Consider the following 13,326-nt stretch of genomic DNA (forward strand, 5'->3'; position numbering starts at 1 on the left):
GTGGGCACCAGCCAGCCAGACTCCTGGGCCTAGACATTGGAGCAGAGGCAGAGCATCGGACTCACGCTGTCTCTCCCTCTTCTTCAGATGTATTTATTGGGCTCTGGAACATTTATTGTCAAGGATCTGCTGCAGGACAGGCATCATCGGTTGCATTTAACACTAAGGTTGGTATTTGTGTTCTTTTGAAAGGAAATGGCGTTACAAGGTCCAGAGACTGATGGGGAAGGGCCCCCTTTCCTACCCCCTCCCAGAGGCTGGTCTTAGCAGGGAGTGGTTGTCCACTGAAGCAAAAGCAGACCTCAGCCTATCAGAGGCCTATTGGGGATGGGTGTGTGTGGCATCCGTAGGAAACATGAGCACAGTTGGACTCAGACCTGAAGGAAAACCTAGACACATATCTAATAAATCAGATATGTTTGTAGTGTCTGCCTCCTCTCCAAGAGTGTCAGCTCCCAGAGGGCAGGGGTTTCTGTCTGTTTTACTTCATTGCTGTATCCTAAGCATGTAGAACAGTGCTTAGGGCTCAGTAAATACCTGTGGGGGGGGATCCCCCACTGTGTCCCTGGAAGAATGATGAAAGATGTCAAGATGGCAACCCTTCCCAAATTCATTTTAGGGGCAGCTCTCACCCAAACCCTGACTTGGTGTTCTTGATTTCAAAATAATGTGAAAATTAAGAAAATAGTCCAAAATAAAGAAAGTTTTGACAAAGAGGATTAATTCTCTGCTAGATGGTGCACTATTCTGTAGCTGTGGTTATGGGTGTTGCAGGCATTGGACAGGGTGAGAGCCCTGCAGATGACCTTGGTGTGTGTGGAGAACCTGACTGGGGACAGAGGAAGAGTCGGGGCAAACGAAGGGGGTTGGGTGGGGGAAGGGCTCTCAGAGAAGAATATCCAGGTAAGTGATATGCAGAGTAATCCTGGTGGATTAGAGTTACATCTGAGAAGTGAGCATAACCCTTTTTTACCGAAGCTGAAGGTGACTGTTGGGATAGTGTGGGGAAAGGACTTCCGGGCGTGAGGACACTGAGAAAGAGTCACAAAGGCAATGGGCAGTAGCAGTGACCACATGAAGATGATTGCTGGCTAAGTCAAACGTCTTACATAAAAGCCTGGGCGTCGCTGGACGAGTCAGATGTGCCCAGGCAGCCGCACCCCTTTGAGCAGTCTTAGGGATAAAGCTGACTGGTTGGAGTGGCATCACCTGCATCGTATCAGGATTCAGAGGCTTTCAGATACCCTGGGTGACTTCAGCTGACTTGGGGTCCAGGCCTAGGCCTTGAGGCAAATCAGAGCTTGAGGACAGGTCGGAAGGAGCAGGAAGGGGTTTCAGTGCCAGAAGATTCTCTCCAGACCTGATTTTGAGATGCGTCCCCATCGCTGTCTGGGGCAGGGGTCAGCCCAGGGGAGCAAGCATTGGCTCCTCCCCTCGGCATCACCGAGCATGCTCACACTTCTCTGTGGAGCTTTGTCCACTCCTCCACGTCCCCTGGTGTCCTGTCTGCTTCCCTGGAGTCTGGGCACTCAGTGATTGCTGCCTGACTGACCAGCCAGCCAAATCATGGCACGCCCCCAACCCCCGGTGACTCAGGTGGCTGAGCTTTTCGCAGAAAATGGATCACAGTCATGACACCACTTCCCAAAGTGCGTTGCTTGTTGCAGGTCTGCAGAGAGTGACCGCGTGGGTAACATCACGGTTATCGGCTGGCAGATGGAGGAGAAGTCAGACCAACGGCCTCCAGTGACCCGGTCTCTGGACACCGTCAATGGGAGGGTGAGCTGACTCCTCCCGCCCCTCCATTGGAAGGAGTGGGCACCTGTCCAGATGGGCTTTGCCTCCACAGCCAGGGAAGGGACAGGCAGGGCCTGCTGCTGATGCCACCGCCTCAGGACCTACCAGTCCCCCAGGCGCTTCTAAAGTGGAGAGAAGGGGGTCCCCTCAGGCTCTGCTGCCCTGGAGCCTGCCTCTGTGGGGCTGTTCTGGTCGCCTCTCGGAGTGGGGAGTGGTGGGGGAGCCTGGCCAAGGGGCTGCAGTCAGGAGCGAGGGGTGGCTGGTGGGGTGCTGAATGATACCCAGATTGTCTCTGACGTTTTGTTAGTACCTTCCTCTCCCAGACACTTAGGTGCCCACTGTTGCCTCATGCACACACATTTCAAGTCTGCACACCCTCTGCAGCCTCTCACACCCCCACTAGGGTCCATCTCCCCATCCCCTTCCTCTCCCACCCTCTCCTTACCTTTCACACTCCCTCATGTTCATATATACTCTAAGCTCTCAGACTAGAATTCTGATTTAAGAGCCCAAGAGCTGGTAAGTATCATTGCTTTAAAATACAGAGATAGCTCATTTTACCTCAGATAAGCCCAGAACATCAGCTATGGAAATATTTCTGGGTGTCATTTTCCCCTCCCTTAAAGTTTACACATCAAAACACTGAAATACAAGGTGAAGTGACATAGTCAGAAGACACACATTTCTGGGAAGTTGTGCGTGGGACACACTCAGTATGCCAGGTGGAGGGTTAATCTGTGTGTGGCCTATGTGACATATTTATTGTAGGGCTGATGGTGGCATTCATCTTAAGAGCTGATTTATGATGTCTGGCAGCCACCACCTCTTCTGAGTGCTCTGGACTCATCTGAGCCTCATGGTTTCTTGTGCTTTTCTGTATGTGTCACTAGATGGTCCTGCCCGTGGATGAGAGTTTGACCGAAGCACTGGGAATCCGATCCAAATATGCTTCGCTGCGCAAAGACACATTGCTGAAATCGGGTAAACAGCTTCCTCCGTCCGTGCTCTTGCCTCTCTCGGCAGTGTCTCCTTGGGCCCGTGGTCACCCTCTCCAGCCCACCCGCTGTCATTGTCATGGCCCTGCACCCCCATTGTCCTTTCTCTGCTGCACTCTTTTTGCCAACGTATAAGGAATTGGTAATACTCCAAGGGAGGGCTTCCTCCTTCGCCTCGCTCTTTCTTGTCTTGCGTTGGGTTTAGTCACTGCCAGCCTACCTGCCACAGCCCTTGTGCTTGGGAATCAGTTATACATCCTGGGACAAGAGTATTACCTGTCTCAGGGAAGAGCATTCAGGCTCAGCCACCTGGTGGGTTTTTGGTTTAAATGTTTAATTCCCTTGAGATGAACAGTAAGAAGATGGAGAGTGTCAGCACCATTTTGGGCCTGGGAAGGGGGACCTGGCACAGGTCTGCAGCCTGCTCACACAGCCTCTGTCTCTCCACCACCCCTCAGTTTTTGGTGGTGCCATCTGCCGCATGTACCGGTTCCCCACCACCGATGGCAACCACCTGCGGATCCTGGAGCAGATGGCAGAGAGCGTGCTCTCCCTGCACGTGCCCCGGCAGTTCGTGAAGCTGCTGCTGGAAGAAGATGCGGCCAGGTGAGGCCAAGTGGAGCAGGGACCACCCATCCTGCCCGCATCTTGTGTCTTCTGGAAAGCTCTTAATGTGTGTGGTGGACAGAGCACTGGACCCAGGCAGGCCAGATGAAAAACCCAGCCTCCGCCCCTTGCCTGTTCTGTGGCCTGGGCTTCCAAAGCTTCCATTTGCTCCTCTGCATCCTGGGGTTTCTGTGAGAAGACTTCACAAGATAATGTGCCTGGAGCACCATATGTGTGCCTAGCACTCAGCACCTGCTACTTTCCCTCTACTTTCACTGTGCATTTGACCTCAGAAAGTTAAAAATAGCTGGTAATTCTTTGGTTATGGCTGCCTAGGTCAACAGTTTCCTTGCGCAGGGTCACTGTGATAAGGGCTCTAGAGGGTGAGTAGGACCCATGGGAGCATCCTTCCAGCCCAGGATGGATATCATTGGTCCCAAGGCAGGGACAAGCCTGGGGGGTGGTTCAGGTACTGTAAGTTGCATCTCCCATCCGCCTTTTACTGTCATTCCTGCTCTGTGTCATGAAATGATGTTAATCACAGACACAGTATAACAGAAGCATGAAAGAAAACAATGTAGCCAGAATCCTACTGCTTTAATAAAGCTGTTTCATTTTAAACTTTTATCTTGAAAAATTCAAACTTAAAAATGGCAAGAAATGAAAAGAGCTGCTTTCTCTCTATTCATACATATTTTATATGTATTTTAATTTAAAAAATTTTCCTTTCAGCTTTTCCATATTTCTGTCTGTGTACATATAGCTACCACGTATCTTCATTTTTCGTATCATTTCTAGTTAGGGCATAATTTCCCACTGTTTGCACTAGGTATATATATGTACTTATATGCACTCTAATTTTAAAGACTTTGTTCACCTAGGCATTTTGCTTTTGAGGTTTGTGTTGTTTTCCACGCCAGCCATGTGTTGGGCACTGTGCTCAGTGTGAGGCTTCTTGGTGAGCTAGACCCCCTGGGAGGCAGTCACTAACAGAACTGGGGCCACACACACAGCCCCAGATGTGTCAGCAGAAAGTGAAAGGGGGCTGTGAGGAGGAGGTGGTCCAAGCAGACTTCTGAAAGATAATGACATTAAACTGAGGCCGGAAGTATAAGCAAGAGCCACATGAAACACAGGCAGAGACATCCAGAGGGGGCCACAGCGGCAGGCAGCTGGGCCTCATACACGTGAACTGAGCTGAGGCCAAGGCCAGTGGGCCTCAGTAAGTGAGGACATTGCTCTCCCCAAAATCCCCACAGCCTGCCTGCACTAGTGCCCTTTTACGGTAATTTTTAAAAAATCCTTACCCAAGGATATGTTTTTATTGATTTGAGAGAGAGAGGAAGGGAGAGAGAGAAACATCGATTGGTTGCCTCCTGGATGCGCCCCAATGGGGGATTGAATCCACGACCTTTTGATGTATGGGGCGACGCTCCAACAAACAGCCACACCAGCCAGGGCTACGTTAATTTTGCTAATTTAATAACAGTACAGTTTTTTTAACATCAGACAATTTAGTAGATTCCTGAAAACTTTTGTAATATTAGCCTCTTTTTTCCCTCAAAGGAAAACGTGCATAGTATAAAAAGCCAAATAGTGCCAAAGGCTGTTAACAACTTAAGCCTCAGGGCCCTCAACTTTTTATCCCAGAAACAACCACTTTGATCCGTTTTAGTGTTGACTGCTGTATTTCTAAATATATGTGTAGGATACTTTTAATCAATTTCAGGGATTAGCTTCTGATTTCCTATAAAATGAGGATTTTAGGTCTTTTATACTTTTCCACTCCCTAGGTTTCTAAAATGGTTGTCCTTTTTAAAAAAAAAAAAATCCATCTTATGTTTTGTTCTTTTTCTGGAGATAACAAGTCATAGCAGTTACTTACAGGCCTCCAGACCCTTGTGTCTGGGAGGGTTACATATTCTGTTCTGCTCAGACCCAGTGGGCTGCAGCTGAAGCCTTCACCTGTGTGGTTTCTGATAGGAGCCAGTTGTCAAGGCCAGGGCGGAGCCACTGCTCTCCACTCCTCCACTTAGTTTGCTTCAAACATTTGACTAAATTTCTGTAAAAAGCTTCTCTGTGCATTTGCTCTGTGGTCGGGGGTCTGCCTCCCGTGCAGCCCTTCCTCCTGGAGGGTCTGTCACTCCCTGCTGCTCAGCCTTAGACTCCTGCTAGGTGGGCCTTTCCTGGCATTAAAATGCTTCATGTACACCTTGCTCTGGATGGTACGGACCCCTGGGCCTCTCCAGGAAAGTGAGCCCGCTACAAGTCCTGACCTGTGTGTCTTGTTTGCAGAGTGTGTGAACTGGAGGAGCTGGGGGAGCTGTCTCCTTGCTGGGAGAGCCTCCGGCGCCAGATTGTCACTCAGTACCAGACCATCATCCTCACGTACCAGGAGAACCTGACCGACCTGCATCAGTACAAAGGTGGGCGCCAGGTCTCTTCTACGTCAGGCACACACGCTCTCCTTTTCCCCACCTGGGATCTGGAACCCAAGGGCACTCAGAGAGTCTCACTGAGAGACATTCTAATGATTTTTAAAAATAGATTCTCATGGAGGTGTGAATTCTTTAAAGTTGAGATTTTTCAGATCTTAATTTCAGATCTTAATTAAACCTCTGAATTGCATTGAAAATTCCTTCCAAGGTGTCATCTGCCAAAACAACCACTGTGGGGTGAGATTTAGGAGCGAGAGACCAAATCACAGGCTGCCAGCTCCTGTTACTTCTTCTTGGTTTAATATCAGTGAAATGCCCAAGGGACGTAGGCTGTTTGCCTCAGACAAGCAGTGCTCTACATTTCCCATTTGAAGTAGTCAGCGCATTTGCATCGAGCGTGTAGACTGAGTGGAACTCTCTGTTCGAAGGCTCCAAAGGCAGGATGAAGCCCAGACCCCTCCCCTTGAAAGATGCCATTTGGTTTTCAGAACACACTCAGGGAAGGGTTAGAAGGCGGTTCTTAACTTACTCCCTTTTTATTCCACATTGAATGATTTTCTTTTTGGCTTTTCATTTATTCTCTATCTTTAGATTCTTCCCTCCTTCCTGTCTTCATAATGAAATTTCAGGGTTGAAAGAAAATCACATACTTAATGTCCTTTTGGCACAGAACGTATGAACATGTCCATGAACTCTGCTGAGGAGAAGCCAAATATGGGACTGATAGTGATGCTGGTGCCTGGGTTTGCTTTGAATGCAGAGTAGATCTCAGTGTATTTCTAAGAGAAATGGCAGCATTTGCTTGAAGGAACTCAGGTACCTACCCATGCTGGGTGCCTGTTACCTGGGAAAGTGTGACACCCATGCAGCCTGGAGTTTTCTAGAGCAGAGCTTCTCAAATGTCACTGTGTGTTCACATCCCCAGTCTGTTGATAGCAGATTCTGCAGTTCCAGCAGCTTCTGGGCTGCCGATGCCCAGACCACCCTGTAAGTACCCAGGGAACAACCTCTTGTGACGAAATGCAGAACAGATGGTTCATGGTGTGTTTGTGTACTGGCAGAATACGTATTCCTTTTTTCACTGGCACAGCGTTTATTTCTTCTACCCTCTGCTTGTCAGCATAGTTTGTAATCCCTTTATTTTCTAGGCATGGAGTTCCTCATTAGTTACAGGCTCTGACTATAGAAATACGACTGCAGATACCCAGCCTCCTCGACCACAGCGTACATGAGGGAACCTGTTTAAGTTTGTGTTCCAGGGGCCCAGAATTAATGCTGTCCAGCATCTGTTCATCCTGATAGACCCAAGTGATGAGCAGATGTTTTCATCACTTTTCAGAACTGAGGCGTGTTGCTCTAGTCAAACCAATTTCTTAGGTCTCGGATGATGGCGGTCTCTAGAGTTGAAGCAAGCAGCTCCTGGCATGGGCCCAGTGCTTTTTATAGCTGCCGACATCGTGTTGCCCAGAATCTCCTCCTTGTGTCAGGCCTGTCTGTTAAGAGCTGAGTCGTAGGTGGGCAGGCATCGTCGCCATCGCCTTCTGAAGTTGCCTCCCTGGCTGCATTCCCTACCTGAGCACCCAGAACCATTCAAGCTGCCCGCCCTCCAGTGTTCCACCCACCCACTCTCTGGAAGTGAAATGTGCTCATAGGCAGCTCAGAATTGCCTGGGCCGCAACCAACACATGCCTACCTGCTTTTTGAGCAGCATCCCCCAAATACCCCTTTTCTACTTGCCATTAATGAGCGCAGGGTACATGTTGATGCTCTTTGTTTTTGAATGTTCCATTTCTTAGGTCCCTCGTTTAAAGCAAGCAGTTTGAAAGCAGATAAAAAATTGGAATTTGTTCCCACAAATTTGCACATACAAAGGATGAGAGTTCAAGACGATGGAGGATCAGGTAACTTTTTCTGCCCCTCTTGTGGACTCCCATTTCACTTCTGTTCTCCCCGGGCCCTCGGTCCCCTGTGCTGCCCCCCCCACCTGCCCCAGCCTTACCTGTGTGTCCTGCTTCGCAGCTCGGATACAAAACACATCACAGGACCTTTGTAAGGTTTTCATTAAAGAACACAAACCCGTTCCTCTCACTTTTCCTCTGTCCAGCTACTTTGCATTTCCATGGCAGAAAGCTGCCCTTCAGTCATCCTTCTGAAGGAGAGATGCTGGCTGCATGTTGCCTCCAGCCCTGTGTGGCTCTACCCTGGGGTGTATAAGGGCCCTTGGACAGCCCAGGCTTTGGGACTAAGGAAACTGCAGGCTGGTTGGACCTGGGTGGAGGGTCAGGCCCCAGAGCTGTGTGCATATCCCTGTAGCTGGCTCGTCCACAGGCCCAAGCCCAGAGTAACGGAGGAGAGCTTTCTGTCATTCAGATCAGAGCTACGACATCGTCACCATTGGGGCGCCAGCTGCACACTGCCAAGGTTTTAAGTCAGGAGGCCTCCGCAAAAAGCTGCACAAATTTGAAGAGACCAAGAAACAGTAAGTTCTTGGAGGTATTCATGGGCCTTGCACAGCTGTCTCATGCTTCCTAGGTTAAAAAAAAATCAGGATATGACCACAAAAGCATCCAGCCATTCATTCTGCTTTTGCGTGGTGAGAGGCTGCCTTAGGAACCCTGTGCTGCTCTGTATGTGTGCGACTGAGCTAGGTGGGGAGGAGGCCATCTGGTCAGTAGTCTGGAACCCTGCGAACTGAATCACCTTGAAAGCGGTGCTTGTGGCAGCTGCCCTGTGGACTGCTGGCTCTGCTGCCTTTGAGAGTCCCTGCTCAGTCTATTGGACGTCCCAAAGTGTGCAGCCTGGGAGAGACCTTTCCTTTCCTAATGGATGCCGTGGAGAAACATTCCCAGTTTTAAAAAGGCTCGAGGGGCTGCATGGGTCTGCTGTGCTGAGCAGGAATCTGTCAGGCTGCAGGTGGGGAAGGGCGGTGCAGAGCGCACAATGAGGTGGGCCCATGCTTGGTGCCTGGATGCGTTAGGGAGAGGAGTGAGGGGAGAGCCGGCCTCAGTGTGGGGCTGTGTGCTGGTGAGCAGGGGTGTGGGGCTGACAGATCTAGGCCTGGAGCGAGCAGTGCCGTGTTTGGGAACAAGCACATAGGGTCCTGTGGAACTGGGTAATGGGGAGAGACCTGTGAGTCCCAGCTAGTGTGTTGGACACGTGGGAGGTGATCTTCCAGAGTGTCATCTGTCAAGATTTAAATAGATCAAGGGATGTGAGTGTAAGAAGTGGGGGTGGTAAGTGTAGATGGTGCTGTGAGATCCTTGGACCATGAAATAGAGCATGAAGGTCTCAGGTTTGGGGAGGATGGTTATGATGTGAGAGTGTTTAGGCTGAAAGGAAAGATGGAAGCAAGTGAGGTAGATAGAGGAGAACATGGATGGAGTAGGTTCTGGAGAAGGCGGCAAGAGTCACAACCAGGCAATGAGTCCAGGGACGTGAGAAGAAGCTGACGTTGCAGACAGGTTTTCAAGGTGGGAAGCAGCAAGGTGGAGGTTTGGTGGAATAACCTGTGTGGAATGTGGAGTTAGAGGGTTACGCTTGTAACTGGGAATGAAATGGTTTGTGGGAGGGTAAAGCAAAGGCCCAGGGAATGTAATGTCAAGAGAGTCCCACAGGGTGGTCAGGTGGAGAGCATTAGCAGGTACTGGAGCCATGAGGCCCTTGCCTGGCCCTGTGCTGCCGTGGCCGGGAGTCAGGACATGGCTGGAGAAAACTGACCTTGGACTGGACCAGGGATGGTTGAAAGGTCAGGTGCAGTGGTCAGTCAGTGGGCTGAGGGGGTCAGGGATGCAGCTAGGAGTGTCACTGACCATATTGCTGAGGCTGGAGGCCGGAGCAGGTGGGCGGAAGAGAGAACTGTAAGAAGTCATCATTCAGATGTGTGCACAGGTTGCCCTGAGCCAAGGAACTCCTGGAGATGGGAGACGGAGGAACAGGGGAAGGCCTGGTTAGGAAGGGGAGTTTCAGCCTAGGGTGAGGAACATCCTCTGGAAGGCCCCCAGACAGCCTGCTCCACCTGATTCATCCCCACCAAGGGTTCCTCAGCCCAGATGAGCCAGGGGACTGGGCCCGCCTGCAGATTCACTGACTCTAGAGTCTCTCTGGACATTGTGACAGTCCGAGGCTCCTGTCCTCATGACAGCTCTGCACAGCCAGCAGAGGTCCTGTCTGACACACATTGCATGTGGCTGTGTGGAGTGTGCGCATGCGATTTGAGGGTGGCACAGGGCCCTGGAGGGAAACCCCAGTGAGGAGGGGTGCCCCTGCTGTCCTTGTCCCAGGAAGGTCAGCATGCTGATTTCTGATCGCTTTCAGTGTTAACTTCAGGACTTCTTATCCCCAAAATGCCTTTGTGGTGTTTTTCAAATATGTAATATGATTTTTTATTTAATGTCCTACTAATGCTGGTAGGAAAGGTTTTCCTCGTTGGAACTTTCCTTTAAATGCAGGTGCACCGTGCCTACCAGTGGACGTTTCCCTGGGTGCGAACACGGGTCCGACGTGGCTTCATGAATGAGCACATGGGCTCATAAGTTAGATGTCCTTCAACTAATAAAGTCAAGGGTTTTGACAAAAGATAACCTGGCTTTTAAATTTTTTGTTTTACATTTGGTGTTTGCTAACAAATGCTAATACTTCATTTTGGTTCTTTTCTTTAGCAGTTTTGAGGAGTGTTGGTGAGTTTTCTGTCTGTGGAGAGTGTCTGTCTGGGTCTTGCTCTCATGCAGAGAAAGCCTGTGCTGTCCCTTCCCCCAGTGCTGTCCCCTCCCCCGAGAGGTGCTTCACCCCCGGTGCCAGTGTGGGCTCTGAGTTAAGGCCTGGTACACAGTTCCCTTCCAACTGCAACCTTCTTGGATAATGAATAGCCAGTCCAGTCTACTGCATTGTTTTTAAAATCCCACCGCCCTTTGTTGCTGTGCTCACTCCGAGAGCAGGCCTGGTGCTGATTCTACCAGGAGGACTCTAGCCCAGGCTGGCACGTCTGGTGCTGGGATTTCACGTCCACCCACTGGTGCAGCTGGGAATCTCTCCGGCTCTATTATAAGAATCTTGGGGCTTAGCCCTATCACCTCTTGGGGGAATGAAGCCAGCTTACATTTTCATGATACTTAATAGTTTATGCATATTTTTAAAACACTGTTACTAGTGTCAGTTTTACCAAGAATTACATTAACAAGTGACTTTTTCCTCCAAAGAGTTAGATGGCAGCCAGAAACCATTGTGTCTGCCGCCTGGGGTTCCCCCTGCTGCCACAGGACCCCAGTCATGCCCAGAATGCTTGCCCCAGCCAGAACAGGGGCTTTTCAGTGACTCTTCTTTGGGTGACAGGCCCCAGAGGCACCGCAACCCTTTGCAATTGCTGCTCTCTTGGAGCTGGTGAGGCTTGGGCTGTGGCTGGGCCCTGTCTGAGACATCAGGGTCTGCTGGACATCTGGCAGCAGGAAGTCCTGAGGGACACTCCTCCCAGGCTGAGGCCTCTCCAGCTTTCCTGAATTTAGGACTAGGCAGCTGGGCACACGTGCACATGATCACCCTGAACAGCAGCTCTTTGCAGAAGGCCCAGCTTACTATTATTAGGGCGTGGCCTGTAAGGACAGGGTGAATGGGCATGGTGCTTTTCCCAGGCGCAGGGGAGGGTATGTGTGTGTTGAAGTGTATATAGCCAGGTACATATGTGAATATCTGCATGCAGCACACATTACATGTGTGCTCTAAATATGAGGGCCTGGGAGGAATAAGTGTTTTTTAATTCTATTTTGAGATTGTGTTTTTAAGACTGAATTGTGTAAAGTGGCAGCTATTCATTTGGAAGAGTGATTGCAGATTGGAAGGTTTTTGTGTGCACCTTGAGCTGTGGGATGGCTCTGGTCAGACCACGCAGGCTGGAGCTCAGTCTGCTGCATGGGCTTCTGGCAGATCCATCACTTCGTTGTGGTGTGTGGGCTTGTGGTGTGGCTTCCTCCTGGGGTGCTTTGGGTTTTGCTTTTTGCATGTTCAACCCATATTTCGTCCAGGGAAGGGGCAGGGCAGTTTCATGGTGACTTGCCTTTGGGTTACTCTAAAAAGAGCTCATCGGGAAGGTTCCCAGAACTGCCCAAATCACCCGCATCTCCAGAGAAAGTGATGGAGGGTGTAGCTCTCCACCATTTCTCTCTTCCCCCAAACTCAAAGAGCAGCTCTGAGGGAACCAGCCAGGGCCCCTCATTCCACAAAGAATGGGACACCCACCCCAGTCAGAACCCACAACTTCAAATTGTGGGGAGACCTCTTCATTGGCCTCTGATCCTTCCCCTCCCTGCTTTCTTCGGCTTCTACACATGGTCTGAAAAATCAATTTGTAGTATTGGGTTAATTTTGGATCTTAGCTGAGAGACCTCCATCTTCCTCTAGAAGGACCGACCAAGCCAGCCAGGCCCCACACAGCTGGGGATGTTGAGCTGGTTCTCCAGAGGCTGGTATTTATTTGTGCTGGGCAATGGCTGGGCTGTAGCTTTGACCTCAGATCCCAAGATATGCACGCTGCTTGGTGGCAGGGGAGGCGGGGAAGGAGGAAGAAGCAGGTTTCCAAAAGCTCCCAGGTTTGGCAAGAGAGGATTTGAGGCAGCTAGGCCTGGTCTCTGGCTTGGCACATTCTCTGCCTCCTCATCTGGTGGAATGTTGTTTTTCAAAGTAGGGAAGTCCTGGAGCAGGGGGAGGGAAGAAAGCCCTGTTTTCTGAGGTTTTGCTGGGGTCAGACACTGGAGGGAGCAGAACTGTGGATGTATGCACAAGAGGTTTCAAGTCCCAGTTGGCCAAATGAAAAAACGTAGGATCCTTTTGGCAAAGTCCAGTACCCACGGAAGTCTCACTTTACTGTGATAAACTGACCCCTCTGCCATCAGCAGACACTGTGTCTCCACTTAAGTCCTGCTTAGAATTGGACAGGTGAGGTTTTTAGGTGGAAGACTGAGCATTTGGGTAATTTCTGGATTTAATATCTGCACACAAGGACCATGCACATGGTACAAATACAGATACAGACAAATATAGATAGAAGATTAATGTATGTTAATATTTCAAGCTTCTACCATATAGACAGAAAGGATCTCCTGAGATTTACTTTTCTGCATCAATAGCTCCCCAGCCCAGGAAAATGTCCCTGAGTAACAGTGCTTTATTTTGTGTCAGTTGTGGGCTGAGTGGGGAGGGTGCTGCTAGCCTCATCTATCCGAGAACCCCTTAGGATCTTCTCTTATCCTCTCTAGTACTTCATCCAGCTGCCAGTCCATTATCTACATACCACAGGACGTCATCAGAGCCAAGGAGATCATTGCCCAGATCAATACCCTGAAAACCCAAGTGAGTTACTATGCAGAGCGGCTCTCGCGGGCAGCCAAGGACAGGTCTGCCACTGGCCTCGAAAGGACACTCGCCATCTTGGCAGACAAGGTAGGAGGGGCAGCCCTGCTGCATGTGGGAGGGCCTCCCTTGGGTGTGTGTCATAGTGTGCT

At 50.1% G+C, this 13,326-nt stretch overlaps 1 protein-coding gene across 4 annotated transcripts in view; it reads left to right on the forward strand.

Annotated features, from left to right (window-relative positions):
- Positions 1 to 13,326, forward strand: part of INPP4A (inositol polyphosphate-4-phosphatase type I A) — a 119,021-nt gene that overhangs the window by 71,415 nt on the left and 34,280 nt on the right. For all 4 annotated transcript variants that reach the window (XM_081155961.1, XM_081155963.1, XM_081155962.1 and 1 more), the window contains exons 7-14: positions 88 to 167; positions 1,668 to 1,779; positions 2,688 to 2,778; positions 3,251 to 3,398; positions 5,694 to 5,824; positions 7,633 to 7,737; positions 8,207 to 8,315; positions 13,081 to 13,264. In XM_081155961.1, the coding sequence (XP_081012087.1) occupies positions 88 to 167; positions 1,668 to 1,779; positions 2,688 to 2,778; positions 3,251 to 3,398; positions 5,694 to 5,824; positions 7,633 to 7,737; positions 8,207 to 8,315; positions 13,081 to 13,264 (960 nt within the window). The remainder of the gene's footprint in view (positions 1 to 87; positions 168 to 1,667; positions 1,780 to 2,687; positions 2,779 to 3,250; positions 3,399 to 5,693; positions 5,825 to 7,632; positions 7,738 to 8,206; positions 8,316 to 13,080; positions 13,265 to 13,326) is intronic.

The sequence above is a fragment of the Miniopterus schreibersii genome (assembly GCF_964146895.1).
Source record: "Miniopterus schreibersii genome assembly, chromosome: 13".
Lineage (NCBI taxonomy): Eukaryota > Metazoa > Chordata > Mammalia > Chiroptera > Miniopteridae > Miniopterus > Miniopterus schreibersii.